The sequence below is a fragment of the Gorilla gorilla genome, chromosome 10, assembly GCF_029281585.2.
Source record: "Gorilla gorilla gorilla isolate KB3781 chromosome 10, NHGRI_mGorGor1-v2.1_pri, whole genome shotgun sequence".
Classification (NCBI taxonomy): domain Eukaryota; kingdom Metazoa; phylum Chordata; class Mammalia; order Primates; family Hominidae; genus Gorilla; species Gorilla gorilla.
Genome location: NC_073234.2, coordinates 46370939 through 46398582, shown reverse-complemented (window position 1 = coordinate 46398582; position 27644 = coordinate 46370939). Strand labels below are relative to the sequence as shown.

Sequence of the window (27644 nt, the reverse complement as noted above, 5' to 3'; positions counted from 1 at the left end):
TGGGGGAGCAGAGCCTGAGGAAGAATTGGAGCCTGATTCAGCCTGGTGGGGAGCGACCTGAGGAGGAGCAGTCTGGGGATGAGGGGAGAGGTCAGATGGGTCTGTAGAAAAGGAATATTGAAAAGACTCAGTGATGCTTGGGGTTAGGACTGAGGGGAAAGGTGGAAGGGAAAGAAGGAGGATTTGGGATGAGTCGCATTGGGAAAAGAGACTAGAGAGGGACCCATGTGTAAAAGAATGCATGGACCTCAGGCACCTCAGACCGTTTGCCCATTTTACGACAAGAATTATCTAGATCTTGTAGGATGGAAAAATTGAAAGTGCCTTTTTCTGGCTATTTGGAACCATTGTCGAGTTTGTATTGGGGTTAAGCGGCATTGCAGAAGAAAATAAGGCATTTAGGTTTCAGGTCAGGTGTGAGTTGAAGAGGTTTTAAGTTCTTGAGAACACAGGCTAAGGGAGAAGAAGGAGGAATGGAGGGTGGAAAGTTGCCTATAGTGAAGGAGGAAAGCCCAGAGAAAAGACAGGGTAGAGACACAGAGAGAAGGGGTGGGGGGTGCTTGCACCCTAGGAAACTGGTGTTTGTCACTAAGGGTGAAGGATCAAGGCAGGCATCCCTGCGGTGATCAGGCACCTCTGAAACGTGGGTGAATAATCAAGCAGGTGTCCCTGCAGTGATTAAACACCAAGGGAAGATTGTCTTCCCAAGTCTGTGACCGGCACCGGAGTTTTGGGTTCACGGATAAAACGCATCTCCTCTGTCTCTACCAGAAAAGGAAAGGAACTGAAATTAAGAGAAGGGAGAGAGTGAAGGATGGTGCCAAGATTGAAAGGAGAAAGAGGCTGAGGGATAGTGAGAGAGGTTGGAGAAGGCAGTAAAAGGAGGCCGCTTACCCAATTTAAAATTGGTGAGATGTTCCTTGGGCTGGTTGGTCGGAGGACCAGAGGTCATAGGTGGATCTTTCTCATGGAGTAAAGAGCAGGAGGACAGGTGATTGATCTCCCCAGGGAGGTCCCCTGATCTGAGTCACAGCACCAAATGTCATGGGCGTCCGTGTGAAGAGACAACCAAACAGGCTTTGTGTGAGCAATAAAGCTTTTTAATCACCTGGGTGCAGGCAGGCTGAGTCCAAAAAGAGAGTCAGCAAAGGGAGATAGGGGTGGGGCTGTTTTATAGGATTTAGGTAGGTAGTGGAAAATTACAGTCAAAGGGGGTTATTCTCTGGCAGGCAGGGGTGGGGGTCACAAGGTGCTCAGTGGGGGAGCTTCTGAGCCAGGAGAAGGAATTTCACAAGGTAATGTCATCAGTTAAGGCAAAAACCGGCCATTTTCACTTCTTTTGTGATTCTTCACTTGCTTCAGGCCATCTGGATGTATACATGCAGGTCACAGGGGATATGATGGCTTAGCTTGGGCTCAGAGGCCTGACAGTTTGGATCTGTGTCCTCACCCAAATCTCATGTCAAACTGTAATCCCCATTGTTGGAGGTGGGGCCTGGTGGGTGGTGACTGGATTACTGGGTAGAGTTTTCATTAATCGTTTAGCACCATCTCCCCTTGGTACTGTATAATGAGTGAGTTCTTACAAGATCTGGTCATTTAAAAGTGTTAGCACCTCCCCTTTTCTTTGTTCCTCCTGCTCACACCACGTAAGATGCCTGCTCCCACTTTGCCTTCCACCATGAGTTAAAGCTCCCTGAGGCCTCCCCAGAAGCTGATGTTGCCATGCTTCCTGTACAGCCTGCAGAACTGTGAGCCAATTAAACCTCTTTTCTGTATAAATTACCCAGTCTCAGGTATTTATCTATAGCAGTGTGAGAATGGACTAATACAGTTCTTTAAATGAAATATTGTCAGATATTTCTGTTCTCTTGTGACAAGATAGCCTTAACTTTCCCCTCAGCTTGACCAAATAGGTTTCTTCCTGACTTCAGGCCCTTGACCTCCCTTAAGAATATTTGCTTTAGAAAATTTGCTGTAGTTCTTTCTATTTCTTGAGATGTAAATCTTCTTCCAGCCTCTTCCCAGTTTTACAACTCAGGAATATCTTTCTCTAGGACCTGAGAACCACCTCTTTGAAATATTAACATCAAGGACGATAGTTCCCCTGTCTCCTGGTTTCTGTGGGTGGGAAGGGTAGGAAACTTGGAGTGGGGGGCTTTTTCCAAATTGAAAAACTATCTTTTACCATGAAATAGGAGAAAGTTCATTTTTTTCTTTTGGTATGGGGAATTAGTAAACACAGACGGTTTAAAATTTTTTCCACCCTAGCCCTTTGTCTCTGCCTCACTAGGTATCAGACTTAGTTTGTGCCTTCTCCCCTAATGCTGGCAATAGCATCAGAACAAAATCAACTTCTGTTTATCATGTCTGGTGCAATTTTTTCCTTTAAATTTTTGGTTATGATTTCCCTCAAATTCCCTCAAGTCCCTCTCTTCCTGTTTTGTTTTGTTTTTTTTTGGTCTCACAATTTATTAGGCAGCCAAATAATATACTTCTGGAAATGCGTGCATCTGACTTCTCCCATTCTATTAATGCTAATATTTTCTCAGGGGAGAAATGTGTCCAAGATGCTCTGAAACCACATACTGCCTAAGAGAGCACTGCATGTGCTCAAGCCCTGTTTATTGACAAAACATTTAACTTCCAAAGCAAACTACAGCTGTTAATTAACTTTAAAAACATGCCATGATTTAAAAAAAATATTTGTATTGTTTTCTGCCAGCAGAAATAGCATTTTTTCCCCCCGCAATGGCTAGGAGAAGAGACTCTGAATCCTACTTATCTCTTTTTCTATAAAGATGCAAAATTTTGGGTAGAGAAAGAAACTGGATTTAAGGAGGAGCCTCCAAGTTGATTTCTTCAAAGGAGGTCTCAAGAAGAAAAATAGGACTCCGGTGTTGTGGAAGACTTTCTGGAATTTAGTTAGGAACACAGGGATGAACAGAGGTGCAGAGGGAATCCTAGTGTGAGATGTACCATGCTTTTAGAGCCAGAAAGTGAGGTGTCCTTCCTCTCTTCACTTGGGCCTTTTGAAAGTATTAGAAAAAAACTTGTCCCCTACACTTGATCCTGAAGTCTCCTAACTGCCCTTGGCAATGTCAAAGCTTGGGAGAAAATTAAGGCTTTGTTCAGTTTACTATCGTCCACATTATATATTTTAATACACACATAGTAGAGAAACCAGTGTAGAGAGAAATGAAGTGATGTGCCTAAGGTCTTTGTGCATGCAGCTTGTGGCAGCATTAGGATGTGGATTCCAAATCGCTCAGTCTGGTCTTCCTCCCCATGTACCATGCTGCCTTTCTCCTGCAGAGTTTGGGGGTTTGGAGGACCAAGGAGTAGGGGCTGGATGTTGAGGGCAGTGCAGTTTCCTGCAAGAGGTGGCTTTTAGGTTCTTCTATGAAGCCAATTCTGTCAGACCACATGCTGTTGTGGTGGTGGAGAAAGCCTGCAATGGGAATAAAAAAGACACATATCATGCATTTTTTAAACAACTTTGGGTACTGAGGTTGGTAGGAACTTTCATACCTCAGCTGTGGAAATGTTTCTCAGTATTATAAGTGATATTTAAAGTTATTAGCAGCAGCAGCAAAGAGTCATGTGACTTGGGGTTTCTGCTCTTTTCATCTTGAGGTGAGATTCCTGCAAGAGTTTACCTCTTACTGTTTAATACTTATAAAGGCATACATTTATACCTTTATTTTTTTGCATGGATTGCTGAGCACTGTTGGCGAATATCACTAAACCACTATCAATTCATGTTCTGCACCTTGAAATGAGCCTAACATTATTCACCTATTCAACTAGCAATGCATTTTCTATTAATAAGTATTTCTCTTATTTTTTCTACATAGTAGAATTCTCAAATTTTTACCATTCTTTTCCTGACTCACACTTTTTAGTAATGACCCCACAGGAAAAAGAGAGAAAGAAATAGGCAGAATTTTTCTTGACTTCCTCTCCAGATGACCAATATAACTATATTGACACTTAAAATTTTTTTCCATTTTTTTTTTCCTTTAAACTCAGAGAAATATCTGTCACACTATTTTATGGCTAGCTACACCCTCCAAAAGTGCCTTGAATCTCATCTCATCCCAGTTCTCAGTGACTTCACACCATTAACATCCCTGATATAGTTTGGCTCTGTGTCCCCACCCAAATATCATGTTGAATTGTGATCCTGAGTGTTGGAGGTGGGGCCTCATGGGAGGTGATTGGATCACAGGAGCAGATTTCCCCCTTGCTGTTCTCATGACAGCGAGTGAATTCTCATGAGATCTGGTTGTTTAAAAGTGTGTAGCTCTTCCCCCTTCTCTCTCTCTCCTGCTGACCATGTGAATATGTGCTTGCTTCCCCTTCTGCCACGAATGAAAGTTTCTGAGGTCTCCCCCTAGCCATGCCTCCTGCACAGCCTGTGGAACCGTGAGCCAATTAAACCTCTTTTCTTTACCCACTCTCAGCTAGGTCCTTACAGCAATGTGAGAACAGACTCATACAATTCCTTCCCTCCTAAACCATAGCCTTTCCCATTCTATTGATTCTTTCCTTCCAGGGAAATATTTACTGTATGCTTAAACTTTCACCATCCTAGAAAAAAATTATTTACCTACTTTCTTTTCAACATTTCTTATTCACTTTTCATATTAATATTTTAAAGCCTTGTCACCCAAATAAAAATATTCTTATCAAGTTTAGTAATTGTTATCTAGTCACAAATACAATGGTATCTTTGCATTTTCCTTCCTATTGGATATTTTATGGTAAATGTTACTGAAGACTACACCCTCCTTCTTGAGAGAAACATCACTTGGTTTCTATTTGCAACCTTCTTTTTCTAATCAATATTGCTCCTTTATATACATTGTTCCTTGATAAAACTTTAAATATTAATATTTCTAAGTTGTTTTTTTTTTACTTCAGATTCTGATTCTGCATACTTTCTTGGGTGAACTATCTTTCCTCATGCCGTCACCTATTGTAAGTAAGCCTTGAACTCCAAAAGCCTCCATTCCTAGATTCCTTTATCCAACTGCCTTATGGACTGTTGTTTGAGTTTGCCCTCCAAAATTCATGTTGGAATTTAATTGCCATCGTGATAGTATCAAGAGGTGAGGTCTTAGGGAAAAAATTAGGATTAGATAAAGTCATCAGGGTGAGGCCCCATGATGGGAATCTTGGCTATATAAGAAGAGGAAGGGAGACCTGAGATGGCATGCTCTTGCTTTTTTACCATGTGATATCCTCTGCCATGTTATGATGCAGGAAGGAGGCCCTCACCAGATGTGGCCCCTCAACCTTGGACTTCCCAGCTCCCAGAACTGTAGTAAATAAATTTCTTTTATAAAGTAAAATACCTAGTTTGTAATGTTCTATTATAGCAACAGAAACCAATGAAGACATGAACCTCTTTATCATAGTATTTTAGAAGTACCTTACACTCACCATGTTCAGATATGAACTCATCAGCTTTTTCTAAATAGTCAAACAAGATGACTAGATATTCTTTCAGTACAGTGTTAATCTTCACTTTCTATTTACACTGCTATTTTATAGTTTTGCGAGGGCAGAGATTACCTTAGTGATTTATGTTGGGTAGAGATGCAAATAATTTCCATCCAGTGGAACCAGTAATCCCAGAGATAAAGTTTATGCTGTTATTGGATATTAACCAGTTTTGTATCTAATATGGCGATCTGTTAAATTATCTCTCTGTATAAACTGACTTCTCAAATAGTCTTTGGACCAGGTCAAGCATATTGCTGGTGCCTTCAGTAATTAATGAGTTGAGTAAAGTCTTTGAACATGTTTATCTACATTTGCATGAGAGTCATTATTTTACCTTTTTGAAAATTATACTTTAATATATTTGCCTTCCAAATTGTTATTCCTATTTTACTTCATTCTTAATAAAATGATATTTACATCCATTTAGTTGCCCAAGAGGAAACCTGTATGCCCTATCTTTCTTTCTGTTCCTTATTCCATTTTTCTTCCCCAAACACAAGTCTAATCGGTCCTGGCTTAGATATTTTACCTCCTGAATATCTCAAAATCTCATTCGTCCTCCCCTCCATTCCCACTGCCTTCAGCTTGTTTCTGATCATCACATTTCTCCCTAGGTTTCTGCAGTAGATTCTTAAATTATTTTCCTTACTCCGCCGGCTTCCTACCCAGTCCATCTCCCATACTTCTGCCAGAATAATCTTTCTAAAAGACAAATCTAATCACATCACTTCCTTTGTAAATTTTTCAGTGGGGTCCTATCTTAGACTAAATCAAAACACTTAAAATAACATAGGAGACTTTGTTTTATAACTTCCTTTCTATTTATCTTTCTTATTTTCAGTTTTGATCTTTCTCCAGCACATCCCCTTTCTCCCACTAGGCATAAGGTGTAGTTTCATAAGATACTGTGGTATTCCATTCATCTGTCTTTGAACTTATCTTTCTCTCTGCCTAGAATATCAATATTCTGCTTTTCCTTTTTCTAGTCTCCTCAGCCACCTTCTCCCTGTTCAATGTTGGACACATCTGTCCAGACTTACCTTCTTTACATCTTTTTTTTATTTACCTTTTTTTTTTTTTTTGAGACGGAGTCTCGCTCTGTCGCCCACGCTGGAGTGCAGTGGCACGATCACAGTTCACTGCAAGCTCCGCCTCCTAGGTTCACGCCATTCTCCTGCCTCAAGCCTCCCGAGTAGCTGGGACTACAGGGGCCCGCCACTACGCCCGGCTAATTTTTTTGTATTTTTAGTAGAGACGGGGTTTCACCGTGTTAGCCAGGATGCTCTCAATCTCCTGACCTCGTGATCCGCCCGCCTCGGCCTCCCAAAGTGCTGGGATTACAGGCGTGAACCACTGTGCCCGGCCTACCTTCTCTACATCTTTGCCAACACACATCGTTAAAAAAAGTAATGTCATCTTCTGAAAGGTTAATTTCTGGTCCCTATGGCATTTAATGAAAATTATTAATAATTACTGATTTTCTTGTCAAGTTTTTCACTAAACTATGAGCTCAAAGCATCCTGTGAACATTTCTGCTTATTCTGTATAATGCTTCTCTTGCTGGTGACTTTATAAGAAGGCAAGTATATTTCAGTGGTGACAAAGGTAGTGAGAGTATTGGTACTTAGCATAAAGGGTCAAGGCACACAGTAAATGAAGCTCAGATCCAAGTACAGGTAGTGAGGCTTGCCCTGATCCACAGTAACAGCCTAAACTTCTGCTCAATCAGGGCCATATGCTCTGATGGAAACGGCCTTGGCTTGGATCTCAGGAGACCTGGGCCTTAGTTCTGGCTCTGACACTAACTAGTTGCATGATCTTGCTAAGTCCTTTCTTGAGCCCATTCAAGTATAAAATGGATTTCAGGTAAATGAAATCACAAAATGCAAAACCACAGACAAAATAACACTTCTGTATCTTCTTTTCTCTTCCTCAGTCTTCCCTTTATCTATACTGTCTCATTCTTTCTTTGGCTGTGGAAGGCAGAAAGATAATCTTTATCTGCATTGCATAATCCCCATTTTCTAAGTTGTAGTTCAAATGGATCACCAAGATTACTTCCAAGGCTGCCAAGGCACACAACATCAGGTGTCAACATTCACATAGAAAGCAATGTAAGAATTGCTTTTGAGGATGTGCAGAGAAGAGGAGGTCCTGGCTTCATCCACACCACTTTACACAGTCCTGGTAGAAAGAGCGTCTAGTAATTATACTGTATAGCATTTTCAGAAATATTGTCTCATATAAGTCTTATATAGAGTGACGATGTCCACAGGATTCATCCATGCCATCACATATTGCAAGGCTTCCTTTCTTTTAAAGGCTGAATAATATTTCACTGTATATATATATGTCTCATTTTCTTTATCTATTCATCCACTGATGGACATTAAGTTTGTTTCCACATCTTAGTCATTGGGAATAGTGCTGCAGTGAAAATAGGAGTGCTAATATCTCTTCAAGATCCTGATTTCAATTCTTTTGGATAATTACCCAGAAATAGGATTGCTACATCATATGGTAGTTCCACTTTTTATTTTTTGAGGAAACTTAGTACTCTTTTCCATAGCCGTTGCACCATGTTACATTCTTACCAACAGTGTACAGAAGTTTCAGTTACTCTACATCCTTGCGAACACGTATCTTTCTTTTCACTAATAGCCATCCTAACAGGTTTAAGGTAATATTTCATTGTGATTTTGATTTGCATTTTCTTGACGATTAGTGATACTGAGAATCTTTTGATATACCTGTTGTGCACTTGTATGTCTTCTTTCAATAAATGATAATTCCAAAATATATGAGAAACTTCTTCAACTTAATAACAAAACAAACAAATAGATCATCCAATTAAAAAAATGGACAAAGGTTGACAGCCATCCCTTTGAGATGTAATTATCAAGGAAGGTAGCACCTGTCTCTTCCAGTCTCAATGGGCAGGTGGGCATCTAACTTAAGCACTTTGTTTTAACTTGCAAAAACCACTTTCTGTCTTAAAAATATGAGGTTTATTTTTCTTTGCATAAAGCCAATTGACTGACACAGATGGCCACTCCAATTACCAGGTAAGTCTAGGGTGAACTGTGAGTGACAAATGATTCTGTTAAGTCTTCTTACTTGAGGACAAAGTATTGTTTATTTGACAACAGCCATGTAATGGGTTGTATCTGCTTGGCCATGTACAAGGGTAAGATTTCGTTCTGTGTTTGCAATCTGTTTAGTTGATGTTCTGTAATGCATATCATAGTCTGCTTCAATGGTATTCAAAAATAAAACTTTCTTTCTTTTACACCTTTGTGGAGCGATTTCCTGGGGTGGGAGGAGATTTTGTTTTTAATTATATTTTCCCAACAGAGGCAAAACAACCTTGGTAAGAATTGTAAATGAGGTGGAAAAATATTCACATTTTCGTGATGTCCTCCCACTATCCCTCCCCCTTGTCTAATCTCTTCTTACACTTCACATCTGACAGTCCCTCTTCAGAATTTATTTTGGTATAAAAAGAACTGTGTCCAGTATCATCATCTATAAAATGGGGAATAATGAAAGACCTTATATCATAGGATGAAATGATTTAATATCCATCAGTGCTAAAGATACTGTCTGCTATGTAGTAATCCCTATATATATTGTTATTGGTAATATTATCATATAGGACAATCTTACATCAAAGAGAAGACTGTAGCTACCCAACTTACACAGGTTCCACCAAGTACAAACAGATAGTGCTTTGAGTTACCCACCATTTGGGGGTATCTCAAGCTAGTTTTCTTCTTTGTCTTGTGCTCTGAACGAGCATTCCCACCTAGTCCCTCCTGTCTCTTCTGCTGCCACCAGCAGGGGTGACCATAAAAATGAAAACTTCCACCTCTAGATATGGTCACTTCACAAAGAGAATAAATATTGACCTGTGCTACCTCAGATCTGGTGAAAGAAACAAAAAGAACAACAAAAAATAAAAACTTTCTCCTTGGCTCTGCCGCTTATAAGTGTGATAAAGGTCAAGTGGTTTAAATGTCAACACAGGAAACCAATAGAAAGGGCTGTGAATTTGACATTTTTGAGCATGGTGGAAATTATGAGGAAAGATGTGGGTCATCCTTTCTCAGGAACTTGGAGGAAGATTAAAACCTCTTTCCCAGCAGAGACTAAATGAGAAGGTGGCAAGTGAAGAAAGCTGTTGGCTGGGGGTCAAGGTCCTCTTTTAATAGAAAAGGTGCCTGTTTGACTTCATTTCGTGTTGCCATCACAATACCACAGATAGCGGCAATTTTTAAAGAAAAGAAATTTATTTCTTACAATTCTGGAGGCTGGCAAATCCAAGGTCAAAAGCCTGCATCTGGTGAGGGCCTCCTTGTAGCATCATCCCATGGCGGAAGATGGAGGGGGAAGACAGCGTGAGAGAGCAAGAAAGCAAGACACAGCCAAACTTGGTTTTATAACAAGCTCACTTGAGATAACGAAACCTCTCCCACAATAGTGACGTTAATCCATTTACGAGGACAGAGCCCTCATGACCTAGTCACCTCTCAAAGGTATGACCTCTCAGCACTGCATGGGGGGTTAAGGTTCCAATATACCAACTTTGCGAGACTCATTCAAACCACAGCAGTGCCCTTGTGCTAATTACAGAAAGGCACTCACCTTATGTGAATGAATTAGAAAAAAATGGAGCTCGCTCTTAGAAGATGAAAGCCCTAGAGTTTTTGGATGGCAAGCTCGGTAGGGCTGGATTCTAATTCCCATTTGCCTGCTCAGCTGGGTGTCTCTGGGCAATGCATGGGCTGCACAACGCTACATGGTGGCTGGCTGAGTGCTGCTACCACTTCCTATCCACTACTAACAAGTAGTAGTTAATACCTGGGACTTGAAACGACATTATAATGGAAGATCATTAATCTCCAGGAAATAATTACAGACTCTGAAAAAGGGAGAAGTGGGACTATTTCCCAGCAGAACTGAAAAAATTATCCCACTTAGCTCTGCCTTTGATTGTGGTGAGTGAACTTCCGCCTTCCATATTTATCACACTGCCTTTAATATTGGCAGTACTGAGCTGTTGCTATAGCTCTCTCCGCTTCTTGAGATTTCTTAAAGGGTAATAGAGGAGTGGATTGAGAGAAATAGATTATAGCTTTGTGAAAAGATGGTTAAACAAATGCACAGGACATTGGAAAAATTTGGGAACTACTGTGACCCCTTCCTCAGCCAAAGACTGTGTCAGGAAAGAAGAGATCTCTTATTCTTCTAGGTAATCATAGAAAAAAAATCACAAAATATTTTCCTAATTTACTTGAGAGAAAAAGTGCATTTAATTTATAAAGTTGTTCTATTTCATTGATGATGATAAACCATTTTTTGTAAGACTCATAATTATTTTGCACTCCACTTAAGGAGGCAAAAAAAGACAACTAAATTGGCTGACACTACGAATCTTAAGGCACAACCTAATTTCAGAGATGTTAAAATGTGGAAAAATGTGTGCCTTAGAATCAATAAAATACAGCATTTTAAACCATTGCCTCTCCTGCTGTAATGAAGCCCCATCACTGGCAGAAAATGGAATCTAGTTAGGTACTTGAAATGTATGACTCCTAGCAATACTTTCTCCCTAGCAATTCAATTCTGATATTTTAAAATACTGACCTTTAGACAAAGTTGGGACAGGTTTGTGAGAGGAACTTGTGTTCTGGGCATTGCACAGATTGCCCAGGAATGTATAACCATATAAATCCTGCACACAGCCTGCTTTGTGGAACATCTTGGCATTTTTTTTCTTGTGCAAGGCTGACATCTGCTGGACAAACAACACTTAAGCAAAGTGTTGCATTTTAGAGTAAATTCAATTCTTGGCAAGAACCTACTTGTGGAGTATATACTACACATTTTCTGAGGAGAAGTTGCATGTAATTCTTATCTTTGTTCTTTTATAGGTAAGGTGTTTTTTCCTTCTGGCTTCTTTTATGATTTTTCCCTTTACTTGTGATTTTCTGTAGTTTAAAAATTATATGCTTAGGTGTAGATTTTTGTGTTTTTTTTTTTGCGTTTATTCTTTTCGGTGTTCTCTGAGCTTTCTGGATCTGTGGTTTGGTATCTGACATTCATTTGGGGGAAATTCTCAATTATTATTGTTTCAGATATTTCTTCTATTTCTTTCTCTCTTTCTTCTCCTTCTGGAATTTCCATTATGCATATGTTACACCTTTTGTAACTGTCCCACATTTCATGGATATTCTCTTCTATTTTTTTCAGTCTTCTCTTAGCTTTTAAGTTTTGGTGGTTTTTATAGCTATAGTCTCAAGCTCAGAGATTCTTTCCTCAGCCATGTCCAGTCTACCAATAAGCCCATCAAAGGCATTCTTCATTTCTGTGACACCATTTTTTATCTCTAGCATTTTTTTTTTATTCTAAGGATTTCCATCTCTCTGCTCATCTGTTCTTGCACACAGACTACTTTATCCATTAGAGCCCTTATCATTTTAGTTGTTTTAAATTTCCAGTTTGATAATCCTAACATCCCTGTCATATCTGAGACTGGTTTTAATGTTTTCTCTGTTTCTTCAACCTGTTTTTGCCTTTTACTATGTCTTTTTTTTTATAACTGGACGCGATGTACTGAGTAAAAGCAATTGATGTAAATAGGCTTTTAGTAATGTGGTGGTAAGGTTTAGGGAGAAGGGAAGTGTTCCATGGTCTTATGGTTAGGTCTCAGTCTTCCAGTGAGCCTGTGCCTCTGGATTGTGACTCTCACCTGTGCTTCTCATCCTCTCTGTCCCCTTTAATGGGACGGGATGGCTAGAGTAGGCTGGAGTTGGGTGTTTCCCTTCCTTCAGGTCGGTTAGTCTCTGATAAAACCTCATCCGGTTAGGTTTTTGGTATCTAGTTTCTCCCGAGGGAAGACTTTGTTAAGAGGAATAGAATGCTCTGCTGCATTTCAAAATGGTTCCTTTCTCCCGTCCCCTGCAGGAAACACTAGGGGATTTTTCTCCAGTATTTCCTGTGAGAACATGGTTGAGCTCCTAGAAGTAAGACTCCCAGAAATAAGGGGCCTCCCAATGACTGGGTCTCCCTAGAGTTTTTATTTCTCAGACTGGTCCATGCTGAGCATCCAGTAATTCCTCGGTTATTGTCCAGGTTCTCTACCGTGGTTCTGATTCCTGGGGGAGTTTATGCTTTGGGGTTTTTGCTCTAACAAGTCATAAATCTTTGCATTTGCCTATTTCTCTAATTTGAGGAGAAGTGGTTTGCCCTGTGACCCACTTCTCTGATGGGTCTAGAACGGTTACTAATTTTTCAGTCTGTTCAGCTTTTTACTTGTTGTTTGGGTGGAGTGGCCGCTTCTAGCTCCTAACATGCCAGACCAGCAACTGAAACCATCTGAAACTTCTTGAAGTGCGTATGACATATTGATGCCTTCTGCTATTTACCTCGTTTGTGAGTGACTAAATATCTACATATGATTCATATGCCCTGAGATGTAGGTAGTAGGTAAGAGAGAAACAAGAGTGATTAGATTCCTAAAACCACAGAGAATTAGAATTAAAACAGAATTGTAAATATCTTTGTGTGTCTGAGCAAGTACCACTGAAATTTTGGAGTATTAACTAAGAAAACAATTAGACTAGAAAATGTAGAAAATGGTACCAAGATATCCAAAATAAAGGAATCTCTAAGCAAGATTTATTTACTTAATTCGATAAAGATTTTAATTTATACTACCTGGGGAAAATACCATTATCCCTTATGCCATTTTCTTTGTGGTTGTAGTAGATAGGTGGTTAAAACTACAGAAAGATTAATTTTCATTAGTTTAAATAATAAATTACTGGCCAAACTATTTAAGGGTATAAGAGATATCTCTGAAAAAATTAATACTTGAAAAACTCATATCTGGAGGAAAGAAATTTTAGCTGCAATAAATAACAATGTGAAATTCATTTCCTGCTTTGAGAAGTGGAGGGAGAGCTACCTTCATCAGACCACAGTTGCAGAAGGGAGCTCAGACCCTAAATAAGCATAGCTGTGAGGTACATTGAGGAGTCTGCTCTGAGTCCAATAATGTGGGCTGATTAGAACATAGCTGAAAGCGGGTGTTGGGATATTGATTTCCATGGCTGGTCCTCACCTGTTACAAAACTTCTACTACAATGAGTTTCAAACTTCAATATGCAATCAATTATCTACCTAAAGATCTTGGTAAAACTGTGATTCATTAGGTCTGGGGTGGGGGCTGACAGTCCACATTTCTAACAAAATCCCAGGGGATGCTGATGCTCCTTGTATCTGTAGACTACAGTTTGAATATTAAAGTTCTACACAGTGTCTCCTGGAACAGCAGTTCTCAGACTGTGATTACCAGACCAGCAGCAATAGCATCACCTAAGAACTTCTTAGAAATACAAATTCTTTGGTTCTATCCAGGCCAATTCAATCAGACACTCTGGGAGCTGGGATCTGGTCATTTGTATTTTAACAAGCCCTCCAGGTGATTGTGATGCCTGCCAAAGCCTGGGCATCATTGATCTAGAGAGGTATTTTCCAGCCATAATAGAATTACCTGGAAGCTTAAAATAATTAGTCATTGGTTTCCAATTAAATCAGAATTACAGAATGTGGGGACCCTTTATTATGGGTTAAAAAAAAAAAACCTTTCTCATTTGATTACAATGTGCAGCCAGGTTTGAGAACTGCCTGAGAGAGGCCCACTTACTTCACGAGTCTTTGCCAGCAAAAGTCTGGTGGTGGTGGGGGTGCCTGGGTCGGCTGGGCCAGCGACTCTGACTCTGCTCCTCCTCACTGTTGCTTTGCACCTGTAACCAAGATCCCACAGAACTCAGCCAGAGCCAAGGGGGAAAGGGGGTAAGGAAAGGTGCAGGTGGCAGGTAGCTGTAGGGGAAGGAGGCTGAGTGTACTTGAGAGACAGCCTCTTCTGTGGTGTCAGGGACACAGTAATGAGGAAGGCAGGAGCGGAGGTGTAGCTCTACATTCAAGGAGAGGTGACATACATGCAAATGATATTTCAAATAATCACGGCTTCTTTTTGTGGCAAGGATTTAAAAGCTTTTTAAAGAGATCCCAGCACTTCATGGAAGTACCTTCCACAGACCCAGGCAAGAGGAGTTCTGAGTCTTAGAGGGTCAGAAGAGTTGGTGGACTTAGAGAACATGAAGAGATGGTGGACTTAGAGAATGTGCCCACCTAGTCCTGCACTATTCCTTCTAGAACGTTCTTTGGTTACCCAGAATCACAAAGTTTGCTGGTCAAATGGCCCCAAGCCGGTTGCTGGAATGTGCGCTGGTTTTGCCTGATGACTGTTCTCTCAAGGGCTGACCTCTCCAGTAGTGTATGCAGCCTAGGCCCAAATGACGACCAATGGCTGTTTGTGTAGGTGGGAGCTTGTGGCATTTGGATGTGCAGGCTCGGGTGACCAAACATGGACATGCAAGGTCCCTTATGGTATAGGACAGGTCTGGGCACTGGAAGAGAAGGGAACAGGTCAGGAGCTGGGGAGTGGTTCTGCTCACACTGTCACATTCTAGCACAGAAGTCCTAAGAGTCTGAGAATCCTGGATTGAAATCTGGACTTCTGGGTCTTTATGGTTAGATATTTGTCAAGGTAAGGGAGAATTTATTTTATTTAAGAGTGGTTAGCTTTGTGTAAAACTGCTCTCCATTTTTATTCTCATGAGGACCACAACAAATGTTAATGAGAGGTGTACTTAATGAGAACATTAAATGGCAATCAGATCAGGTAAGTATTACCAAAGGAGCTCTGAAAACTCGACTGCTCTTAGGAAACCAGGCCTCTGTCTCTTTCTCCCTGTATATTAACCCTGAATTGAAATCAGAAAGTGGTGTATCTGGCTAGGACAGGAAGCCTGGATTTTTTTTCCCCCAAGGGTTCTAACCCTTCATCTTCTGGGAAAGAATCTACAGCCTTTCTCTGCCAGTCTCTCCCTCACCTCCAACCCACTTACCTCCTCCAAGTCAAAAGTGTCCTGTGGCTGCTGGCTTAAAGACCGACGCAGTTCTGGTCTGTCTACACTCTGCTTCCATTTCTGCTGGGTGATGGACAGGTCCAAGGACTTAACCTTCCTGCCCATGAGATTCTTCTGGAAGAGGCTCTTTCTTGCTCTGCTCTTTCTTTTCCAGAAAGTCTCATCCTTGGCTGGATGGGTTTCCGTATTGGTGGCTGGTAGACTACACAGCTCTCTCCTTATCTGAGCTGGGTCTGTGCTCCACTGTGGATCTTCTATGGGCAGAGAATGTGTGCAACAGGGTACCTTGGGTTTCGAATCCAGAGTTTGGGATGGTGCTAGCACTGTGGACATCCTTTGCTGTGTTTCCTCTTTGCAGCAGAGGACACATGGATAGGGAGAAGTGGGCAACTTTTTACCCTCAACAGGGGGCACAGGATCTTCCTGTGAGAATTGCCCCAAATCAGAGTCTTGCTGGAGGAACTGCTTCTCTTCTTTCACTTTGTCCATCACTTCCAACACAACTTGGTCCAAACTGTTCCTTTTGGGGGTGTTGTGGGGTGGTGGTGGCCGGTCTCGGGGGCATGTGTACAGACACATCTTGGAGATGGCTTTCCGAAGGCGGTCTCTGGGTGACTGGGGTTCAGGTTCTCGGGACAGAATCCTGATGGAGGGCACATCAGTTGGATGGTTGCAATTCCAGAACATGTGGGATGGTGTGAACTTTTGGACAGGTGTCTTAGACACATAGGAGTAGAGACAGAAGAAGGCATCAGCAGTGACAGCCAGTGTTTGCACCTGCTTAAACCTGCCTGGGTACAAGAGTTAAAGATGGTAAGTCTGGGGTTCATCAGCAAATCTTCTTAAATCTCTCCCTTCAGAAGCCTCCCCAAAGCTCAAAATTCAGGGAGAAGCTTCCAATTTTCCTACTAGTGTTTCTCCCTTTTCGATTTCTAACACTCTTTTTCTGGAATTTCGTGACTTCTTGACACCCCATCCCATGTAGATATTCCAACCGGGAAATAAAAAAGAGGGATAAGATTTATAGACATCATGCTGATATGATTGACTGAAAGGCAAGAAGGCCTAAAGGAAGCAGTAGTTGCCTGAAGTCTGTTAAAGGCTATTTCTTTAAGAGAAAGAATCAGACAGAGTTCTCCATCTTCATTGAAGACAACATAAGAGGAAATAGACACAATAGGCAAAGGGTTAAAGATAACCAAGAGAAAGCAGGATTTGAAGCCACTGAGCCCTGCTGTGAAAATCTAAAGGAAAAGGGAAGTAGAGCAGGTGCCTGGGAGGGACACTCACTGGCCAGCATGAGGCAGGGGTCTTCCATTTCAATCCTCCGCACCTGGGACTTCAGGAAGAGCTGGAAATCAATGCCCTTGGCCTGAGAGGGGGTGGTGAAAAATCGGGCGGGTATCCGAGAAGTGTCTTTGTGATCCTCTTGGCCAAAGCCCAGACTGAAGAGGACATCTTCTGCATCTTCTTGCACTTTGTCCAGAATTTCTGAGATGCTGAAATGAGGGAGTTTGGGTAAATAAGGGACAACTTTGAGACACATGGTAATTCAGAATATCAGAATATCTAATAAAAGTGTCAGAAGACTGAAATTCTTTTCTGTCCATTTCTCTACTTTTCACTGTGACTTTGAGAAAAGCTTTCACTTCTCTGAACCTAAATTATCTGTTGGAAACATGGAAACTACAATCCAACCCTAGTTATAAAAACTGAATAAAATTTTAGTACAGTACTTTGAACAACTTATTGCAGATGAATAAAAATTTAAGTAAATACAAAAGGATTTTGAAAAGTAAGAGCAGTATAGATACAAATAAATTTCACAGTTGCATCATTAAGTGCTCAGTTCCCAAATTTGCCATCCGACTTGCCCCAGTGGTTGTTGCGTGGGACAACTAAGCAATGAATATGTAAGAAACATAGAACCCCTGAAGGTTAACATTTTTATTCTGATCTTAGGGCAAAAAGTAATCAATAAGTACATCCAAAACCTGATGTTCAGAGGTATGCTCCTTTCTAGCACTATTTTCAGTACAGAAGTCCTGTGTCACAGAAGATCGCGTGCACGCACTCTCTCTTTATGGTATCAACCTGGATTTATGTCTAAATCGGAGTTCCACCAACCTGGGTGACACTAGAGCTTAGTAATTGTGTTTCAGACAGTGAGGCTAAGGGAAGCTATTATTATTTGAGGCTTTGAATAATCACTATCACTCTCTTCAGAAAGTGTGCTGGGCTTTTTGATCAAATAGGGACCATCTTGTTTAGCTAATAGCTGGACAGTCGGAATCCCTGGATCTACTCTTGTCCTTGCCAGCTTTTATCTCCATGGTCCTAAGTTTCCCTATCTGTGAATTGTGGGCATAAAACTGGATCAGTGCTTCTCAACCATGGCTACATGTTAGGGTCACCTTTGCAGGCTTTAAAAATGCATATATTTGAATCCCATCTCCAGACATTCTGATTAAATTGAACTAGGGTATGAACTAGGACTAAGGCTCAGTGAGGATAAATTACTAAATTTGGTCATGTGACAAAATTTAAGTCTCAGAACCAAGTCTCAAATTCAAATTTTGACTTCAAATTTCAGATACTTTTCATTATATCATACTAGTTTTCCTGACTTTTCATCTTTTTCAAAGAGTTATTTGTGTGTATATTTTGTCCACCCTGTTAAATCATTCAGCTCCTGGGATCAAGCTATTTGTCTGCTTCATCTTTTCTTTTTTTATTTTTATTTTTGTTTTAAGTTCTGGGGTACATGTGCAGGAAGTGCAGGTTTGTTACATAGGTAAACGTGTGCTAGGGTGGTTTGCTGCACCTATCAACCCATCACCTAGGTATTAAGCCCAGCATGCATTAGCTATTTTTCCTAATGGTCTCCCTCCTCTCACCCCATCCCCTGACAGGTCCCAGTGTGTGTTGTTCCCCTCCCTGTGTCCATGTGTTCTCATTGTTCAGCTCCCACTTAGACGTGAAAACATGTGGTGTTTGGTTTTCTGTTCCTGTGTTAGTTTGCTGAGGATAACGGCTTCCAGCTCTATCCATGTCCCTGCAAAGGACACGAATGCGTTCCTTTTAATGGCTGCCTAGTACTCGTGTATATGAACCACATTTTCTTTATCCAGTCTATCACTGATGGGCAGCTGGGTTGATTCCATGTCTTTGCTATTGTGAATAGTGCTGCTTCATCTTTTTCAAATTCCATACAGTCATTGCCTGGCCTGCCTGGCCTGCCTGTCCGAATGAATTAATATTTTATTGCTTCATTCAGTCAACAAATTAGTCAATTAATCAATACATTGTTTACTGAGCACCTACTCTGAGTCTTGGAACTGTGATGGTACCAATACTATACCTCCTGGGGTACAAGTTTCAGTGGGAGGAGACACCTGTATTTTACACATAGTATTCAGCTCTGAGAAGACTCCTCTGTGTCTTTCACAATTCTTGAAACAAATATGGTCACATTTTTCAAGTATGCAGTAAAAGTGCATAAAAGCTCCAGTAAGATATCCCAGAAAAAACAGGCAATGGCTCTTGGTTCCATTCTCCTATGCTTCTCATCTTCTCCACCCTTCCATCCTGCCAAACTTCAGTACCTACCTTGAACTAGTCTTGTTGGTCCCCCCAGTCATGCTGCTGGAAGCCAAACTACAGCCAAGATCAAGTAGCTGGCAAGGCCTGGCTGTCTCGAGGAAACTCCTGCAGAGATCAAAGCTGATGTCATACAAATCTTGTTTCTAGTCTGCACCCTGGCTTCAAGGAATCCCTGCTGGACTTATTCACCCCCTGAACAGTACCTTTTAGTCTATGCAGTGGTTGTTCGTTGGAAAGTCTCAGTCTCTAATGTGAATCTTTAGCTCTTTATTTTAATCTCTTTGACCTACCCCAATTCACTGATTCTTAAAGGAGACATCATTCACCCTGGCTGAACCTAACACTTACCTGGAGAAGAGTTTGCCATTGGCGGCCAGTAGTGCGGCTGGACAAGAAACAGAGAAGCAAAGAGCAAATTAGAAGGGAAAATGAAAATCACCTGTGTTGCCCCTCTGAACTTAAAACTCAGTCCCCTCTGTTTCCTTTTGTGACTATGACAGGCTAGCTGGACCCCATAAATTCTACACTTCTTGGGGCCTCAAGATTACCTAACACAGTTCTGGAATAGGGACAGATATGCCAGAGAGTAACTGGCCTTAACCCTCTGAACTTCTGACCCATGACTGATGTTTAGGCAAGAGCTCCTCTGTCCTAAAAAGGATAGAGTCATTTGGCCTTCCTGGCTAGTGTTCCTGTCCCCCTACACAAGTCTTTACAGCTCCCAGGAGACACTGGTAGGTTGCTGTGCTTTCATTCTTTACTGATGTCCTTCTCCTCCTGCAGTATAGTCTCTATTTTACATCCAATGCACAGACTTGTTTGGAGTTTCTGTACAGAAAACAGTCTTAAAGCTATCTGGGCAGCAAATGTTATAGTAATTTTATATGTTATCATCCCAGGGGCCAAAGGAAAGTTCCAGTGATGAACCAGTAAGAGTCATGGTAGGCTGATGAGGAGGTGTTTCTGGGCATGTGATGCCTTCTGTTTTTTACATTAGATAATAATAAGACTGCCCTTTCCCTGTACATAAGACCCCAGGGATGGGCTGTTTCTTTCTGAAGTTTTGCACTTCCATCCTATCCTGAATTCATCCAATGTATATCCTGTTTTCTCATCCCAACCTCAGAGAACTGTGCCACTTACCCTCTGCTCCCAGGGTCAAGTCATCTTCAAAGCTGGTCCCATGGCTGCAGAAGCCTGTCCAATAATCAGGTGAGGGTCACAGAAAACCAGGATGGAACATATACACATGCACACGCACACCCCCTGCATACACGAACATCTTCACATGCCCTTAGACTAGACTTGCACAACCAGATAATCATACTAGATACCCACATGTTTGTCAAATTACCACAAACTGTACATATATCACCTCAGAAGTCATATTCATTTTTGATTCAGAAATAATCATACATGCATTCACCTATAACCTTTCCCCTATATCACATAGTTATGTACACAATCCCCTGCCAAACAGCAAACACATGGGGGTGTGCACTCACACCCATATAAACACAAATTTTATAAAGTTCTTTTCCTATAGCAGTGGTTGTTATCTGAGCAACTACTAGCAGAAGATAGCCTATGACTGTTAGTGAGCCTGTGGGCTCTGAGTCAGCACTTTCTTCTGGATTTCCTGAAGTCTTGTGACCATGAATAGTGTTTTTGCAGCCAGTTTAAGAACACTCAGGGACTCTTTTGCATGCCTATGCATGTACATGTGCATAAACACTCACATACACACACGCACAGGTATATCACTCTCCAGGTAGAAGAAAAATAGATGGACAGAACCTATACTCACCATTGTAGATAAACTGTCCCACTTCCTCAGAAAATCCTTCTTCAGAGTATCTAAACCAAAAACAGTCTTATAGGTTGAAGTCACTACATTTTCCAAGGAGCTTTTTCATGGAAAAACTCACACATATTCATATTCTTTTCCAGTGAGAGTCAGTAGTATTTAATTTGCTTTTATGTTGGAGAAAACAAAGACAGAGTGGTTACTTGTCTGAAAAATTCATAGAAGTAGTTGGGGAAACCGGGGCTGGAACGCACTATATTTTAGATTGTGCTTCTGTTGTCCTGGCCACAGGACTAAAGGACGAAAGTCAACTTAACAATGATTCTTCAGTCTTTAGGTGAAACAGGAAAGAAAGAATATTGAAGCAAAACGGGAGAATTACATTCATAGAAGCAGGGGTTTGTGTGCCATAATTTCCAAATCACAAATACAAATTTCTAGGTTTTCTTAAAACTTTTAGATCACCTTAACTACCCACACTTCCTTCCTTCTCTCTGAACCATGTTATTGCTGAATATCATGTCATTCAGGAAACAGCAGAAATTGTATCCTGGTTAGAGATATTTTAAAATTTTCAGACATGGTCTTATCAAACATTTACCATCTCCACCAGAAGAACAAACAGAAATCAGCACAAATGGTGGTAGCTCAGTTTTACAAACAAGGAAGAAATTCTCTCTGTCCAAAACAGGTGTGTGAAGTAATCTGTGACAGGGCTTTGAAATGTGATCAGCACATCCAGATTCTAGTCCTGGCTCATTGTGGCTGTTTTGTTCTCAAATATTATGTAAGGGAATTTGGATCCCTAGATATTATCATCATCTGAGTCTACTTCAAACAGATATGTTGTGTATTTTGTAGAGTTTGCTTTCCTACAGCTTTTTACATGGAAGTTGTTCATGGTGCTTTAAAGGTAATCTCAAGTGGAGGTTGGAGGGGAAAAGCGTCAGTAATGTGAGTTAGCAGAGAAACTGAAGTGCATCCACTGGTGCTGGTCCTAAAGGAGCTTTTGTCTTTATCAGTCTCCAGCAATCCAGATTACTCTCAGGCCACTGGAGTATCACTTCATGGCGTGTGTAACAGTGGGAATAGGCTTACTAACCAAATATCTGTAGGTCAAGTTCTGCCTAAATTTTACAAAATAAGTCACTACATATTTATATATATATATATATATATATATATATATATACACGTGTGTGTGTAGATAGATAGATATAGATATATCTTTTGCTTGTAACTCCTTTCAATAGCAAAAAAATCAACCATGTTTACCAAAATCTGAATTTTAATATGTCCTTATGAAAAATACTACATCAAAGGTTCATTATAAAATATGAAATAATAGGCAAGCTCATTAAGAATAGGTAACTCTAATAATGCACCTAGAACTATAAATATATTTTTCTCTTCCTAATATATAATTACATAAAATATGTTGTGGTATAATGCTACAAACATGTGTAACTGTAATATTTACTATTACTACTAAAAACAGCATGATAGCTAATATAGTCAAGTACTAGAATATTGCAATTTACTACTGTATTTAATGCTTGTGTTGTAGCTGCACAGTAGTGCCACTACTAAGGCCTACTATTACTAGAGGTACAGTTTAAATAGACTACAATTCCATTTCTAGGTTGTACCCAATGGACATGCCTGTATAGGTTCCCCCAAGTAAATACTAGTCATGATAACCAAAAAATGGAAGCCTCCAAATCCCTATTTATCATAAAATTAAACAATTATATAATAACTATACAACTTAATATTACACAATAATAAGAATGAGTTACTGCTGCATGCGAATACTTGGATAAGCATCGTAAACATAATGCTAAGCAAAAGAAACACACATAAAACAGTACATGTTATATGACTCTATTTCTATAAAGTTCAAAATAATCCCAAACATATCTATGATGTTACAAGTCAGGGTATTTGTTATCCTTGGAGGCAGGATACTGAATGAAACGGACGGAAAGGAGGCATTTGGAATGCTGGTGATGCTCTGCTTTAGGTTTCATGGGTGTATTCCCTTTGTGAAAATTCATTGAGCTATTTATGTATTTATTTATTTGCCTATTATTTATTTGTTGACAGGGTCTCACTCTGTCTCCCAGGTTGGAGCACAGTGAGAATAGCTCACTGTAGCCTTGAACTCCTAAGCCCAAGAGAGCCTCCTGCCTCAATCTCCTGGGTAGCTAGGACTAAAGGTGCTGCCATGCCTGGCTAATTTTAAAAAACTGTTGTTTTTTTTGTCCTTGCAGAGATGCAGTATTGGTACATTGCCCAGGGTGGTCTTGAACTCTTGGGCTCAAGCAATCCTCCTGCCTTGGGCTCCCAAAGTGCTGGGGTTACAGGCATGAGCCATGTGCCTAGCCTCAGCTACGTATTTAATACTCATTTATTTTTCAGTTAGTATATTATACTTCAATATAATTTATATTAAAAAGGAAAATGTTACTGATATGTATGCTGAACTTCAATACAATTTACATTTAAAATGTCACTGATAAAATTTCTGGTTTGTCCAAAGCAAAACTGACTTGTATTCATTGGATACAAGTTTTTATTGGGTGCTTATCCTACATTTCTCTTCTTTAGTTATAATCTGCCAAGTATTTCTATTCTCTTTATGAGGAATAGCCATTGGTGGGTCTTGGGGCATTCTGTGGAACCTACAACAGCAGTGTGGACATGGGCCTGGAGCTATTGATGCTTTCTCACCGAGCACGATGATTTGAGACTTTATGTCCATCACTCAAGTCCCAGGCCTTCCATGGGTTATGGGATAGGCCATAAAATCAATGACCAGGGACTAGATGTACAGTTGCTCCCCTCTTCCCACCCTTGCATTGAAAAATTCCTTAGCATCATTTTAAGTCTCAAATGAAAGAGCCAAGGTATTGCTCTTTCTGTATATGCAGTTCATAAACAAATAGTAGGGAGGAGGGATTGGATTGTGGGAAGAAGTATATGGCTATTTTTAGCTTCTTCTAGATGTTTCCATAGCTACCTGCCTGCAGAGATTTAAGCTGAAGCCCACACAGATGATTTTTGGGCTCCCAACCCCACCTCTGGTGATTCATGAGCAACACAGTCATGTCCCAGAAAATCCCGAGAGCTTAGGAGGAGAAAGAAAAAAGGAGAGGCATAGTTTGCAAAGACATGCATGATCAGATCCTGTGTCAGAATAGTCGGCCGCTAGATTCAATTGCACTGAGAAACATTGACACTAAATTGCCTGAGATGTTGGTGAACTCTCCTGCAGAGCTTGTCAGAAAAGAAGATGCTCTTGCTACCAGAGGATGTTTGGCTTTGGAAAGAAAAATGGAAACTATATGGTCTTGGAATAAAATTTGAAGAGTGCCCCTCAGGGCACCTGGCAGAGTGGACAGATAATCAGTAAATGCGGGCTCCTTGTTTATCCTCTTTCCTCTGTGGCCTTGGAGGATGGAATACTGTGGTAATTCAGAATCTCATATTTAGAATGCGTTTTCCCTCTATCTTCTTCATTAGCTATTACCAAAAGTCAAGTGTACTCTCACTATCAATCATTGTCATTATCGTCCTTTAATTTTTCTAGCTTTTCCATGCAATTAAGAAGTATTACACACTTAAACAGAATTAGAAGACAGAGGAAATTGGAAAATGTTCTGACTCCAACAATTCCCCTTCCAAAGACAAATGCAAGTATGTTGATTAGCTCTTTATGGCCGTTTTGAAGTTTAAATATTTGAAATCTTTTCAAAACACAGATACATAATGAAAATGTAACAGATACCCTTGCACCAGTCACTCTATTTTCACACATGTAAACATTTTGCTATATTTGCTTCAGAAAAAATAAAATATTAAGTAATATATAATGTAAAATACAAAATTAAATATTAAAGGTATAACTAAAGTCTTATTTTACTTCTAAAGTCAATTCTTTTCCTTCTTCCAGGTAATCACTATCCAAGAGTTAATATGTATCATTTCTGGGAATTTTTTTTCTGATAAATAAACAGATGTAGATAGATGGATAGATATAGACAGACATTTTGTGGAATTATAGGTAGGTATAAACTCCTCCTTTATAAAACTCACCAGTCACTCACTATTAAAAGCATAAAGCACATACACATATATCATCTCATTTAAACCTCACGAGAACCCTTAGACTGTATTATTTTAAGTGTCCCACTTTATAGCTCAGGTGTCTACAGTGAACAGAATTTAAGTTATTTGCTTATAGTTGGTTAAACACTTAGTAGCACAAGAATTAGGCTCAAATCTTGGAGACTTTTCACTAACCAGACCACCTTGTCATAAATTTTGGTTCAGGGTTTATCTTTGTAGAGCATGAGTGAAGAAAGATGATTTCTAGAGTTTATTATCTTGTATTTCTGTGAATTTATTATTTTCAATTAGAATGAAATATGTTCTAAGTCAATGAGCATATTTTAAACTACTTGGCACCCCTCGAGGTTATTCAGATAATCAGACAGTTAGCAAAAGCGTAATTAATAATTGCTGACATGAATTGATGACTCAAGAGTAGTTACTGAGATAAGGACATTAACTGAGCTGACTGTTTCCCCTGTACATATCTGGGAAGTATTTTAAATCCTAGGACAGTTCTCATCCTAGGCTTCTCACCCAAACCTGCAAACATTCTGATTACCACCACTCTTTTCTTCCTGTATTTTGTGGGTCCTCTAATTGACTTTGAAATCAATGAATTATGAATAAGATGAGGGCAATGAGAACAATAGGTTTTTTCAAACAACAAAACAAACACAAAATAAATCCTTCCTGGCATTGCCTTCTTGGGTACAGGTGAAATAAACAACCTTGGATTATTTGGTGCTATTTATTTCCTACCAAATAAGCAAGAATGGGTTTCTTTATGCCAATTAATAGATGAGTTTAGATTAAAGGCTATATAAAACTTGAGACATTCCTGGAGGGAAAATAAGGAGCAGGCAGAAGTTGTCCATTCTGAGAATTCATTATTACACAGAAGACTAAATAGATCACAGAATTCTTCCTTTTGTGTCTGGGTATACTGAGCCTAAGAACGGTACAGGCTGATGGGCTGTGGGGTCTCATAATTTAAAGTATCTCTGAGGAAAGAGATAATGCACTGCCTTGAAGTGCCTGCTCCAATTCTCTCCTGCTTTGAATGACTGTCATAAACCCTAAGCTTCTCCTGTGCTCTGCAGTAGAACTAAATAACACAGATGAATTGCTCTTCAGCAAGAATGATCAGGTTTCCAATTCCTTTTGTTACACAATGTAAGACTCCAATCTAAAGGGGGAAGTCAGGGGAGTAGGGGTCTGGAACTCACCCCAACTATTCCCCATCCACTCTTAGCTTTAGCTCAAACCCAACCTCTGTTCCTAGATCTCGTGCCTAATTTAGTCTTAGCCCCAAGTTGCACTTGATTCACAATTGTGATTACCAGTTCACCGTAAACCCGCAGCACCCCTCCAACCACCATCTCAACCTTACTTCTAATCTTTAGGCCCAAATCAAATCCATCTTCCTGTCTCTGAGTTTCCAGGAGTTGTGTCTGTTAGCAAATTCAACCATCAGCCACATACCACCCCATTGCCTGTCCAGCACTTACCCGCAATCCTGCAGCCAGTCTTCAATTTTATTGATTGGATTCCCTAGAAAAGTCAGACACTAGATCACTGTGAGAACTGAACGAAATCAGACCTCCTCCCTGCAACTAATTCCATTCCACAAGTTTATTCTTACATAAGCTGCGTCATGAATCTTTTTTTCTACATAAAGCTTTTCTTTAAGATATGAGAGGAATACACCGTATATAAAAATAGTAGATATTTCTTCTCTCTCTCTGCTTCTTTTCTCCCTTCCTCCCAAGAACCTGGAAAGTGCCCAAGATGTCAGGCCCACTGCTGTCTTTTGAGAGTTCCTTTCCCACAAGAGTGGATCCTTCTCATTTAAAAAGAAAAAGAAAAAGAAAGACAATCTTGTTTTTGTGCTTTTTGCTTCCTACCAAATAAGCATTTATTTCCATCAGAATTTTTGTTTTACTCTTATGACTGTGGTCTCATTTGAACCTCAAAGAAGCTCTGAGAAGTGTGGGAAAGGTACTACTACTTCAATTGGACAAATAAGTCTTAGAGAGGTGAGTGACTTCCCAAAGGCCACACAGCTTGTTAGTGACAGCATTGTGGCCAGAATCCAGGCATCCAGCCTGGATGTGGTCTTGTTACACAGACAAAATAGAAACACCCCAAAGCATTCCTAGAGAGCCCCCAGCCTCAGGTTCTTACAGAAGCTTCTCAGGATGATGCAAAAATGTGCCCTTCCCTTTTTCCTAATCTTATGCCTGTCTCTTTCTCACATAATTCATATTTCGTATTACTTTAGCTTTTCTCCTAAACATATTTAAACCAGTCAAAACAGTCCTCCCTGAGGGCCTGGCTAAACAAGGAACCTGTTCACACTCTGCAGACCTGGGCCTGCTGTCACCTTTTGCCGCCAGACAACATAGACGTCTGTCTGATGTTCGTCTCTTACCTTCTTGGAAAACGTCATCCAGGCTGGAAGGCTCAGGATCTGGGACATCCTGCAGGGCGGCGGCAGCCTCCTCTTCCAGGACCTGGGTCTGCCAGTTACGGCTCTGACGGAGCCAGGCCCGCCGTTTCTCCCAGGATGTGGGGCTCAGCACAGAGGCCTCCATGGCCCTGTCTCAGAC

The 27644-nt window shown here is 40.4% G+C and overlaps 1 protein-coding gene across 2 annotated transcripts; it reads right to left on the bottom strand.

Annotated features, from left to right (window-relative positions):
• Window positions 1-2393: 2393 nt before the first annotated feature.
• On the bottom strand, window positions 2394-27644 carry TESPA1 (thymocyte expressed, positive selection associated 1). 2 transcript variants are annotated; one of them, XR_010129326.1, is made up of 10 exons: window positions 26544-26836; window positions 20920-20969; window positions 20256-20309; window positions 19461-19497; window positions 19119-19217; window positions 16800-17008; window positions 15489-16300; window positions 14222-14321; window positions 9811-9864; window positions 2394-3451 (listed from the first exon to the last, which is right to left on the bottom strand). XR_010129326.1 is itself a non-coding variant. In XM_063693913.1 (10 exons), the coding sequence occupies exons 1-9, from the start codon at window positions 27627-27629 to the stop codon at window positions 14223-14225; spliced, it is 1566 nt and encodes a 521-aa protein (XP_063549983.1). In that variant the 5' UTR covers window positions 27630-27644; the 3' UTR covers window positions 2394-3451; window position 14222. The 2 variants fall into 2 exon arrangements, 1 of the variants encoding a protein (XP_063549983.1); XM_063693913.1 differs by lacking the exon at window positions 9811-9864 and adding an exon at window positions 27467-27644 and having other exon boundaries at window positions 26544-26586.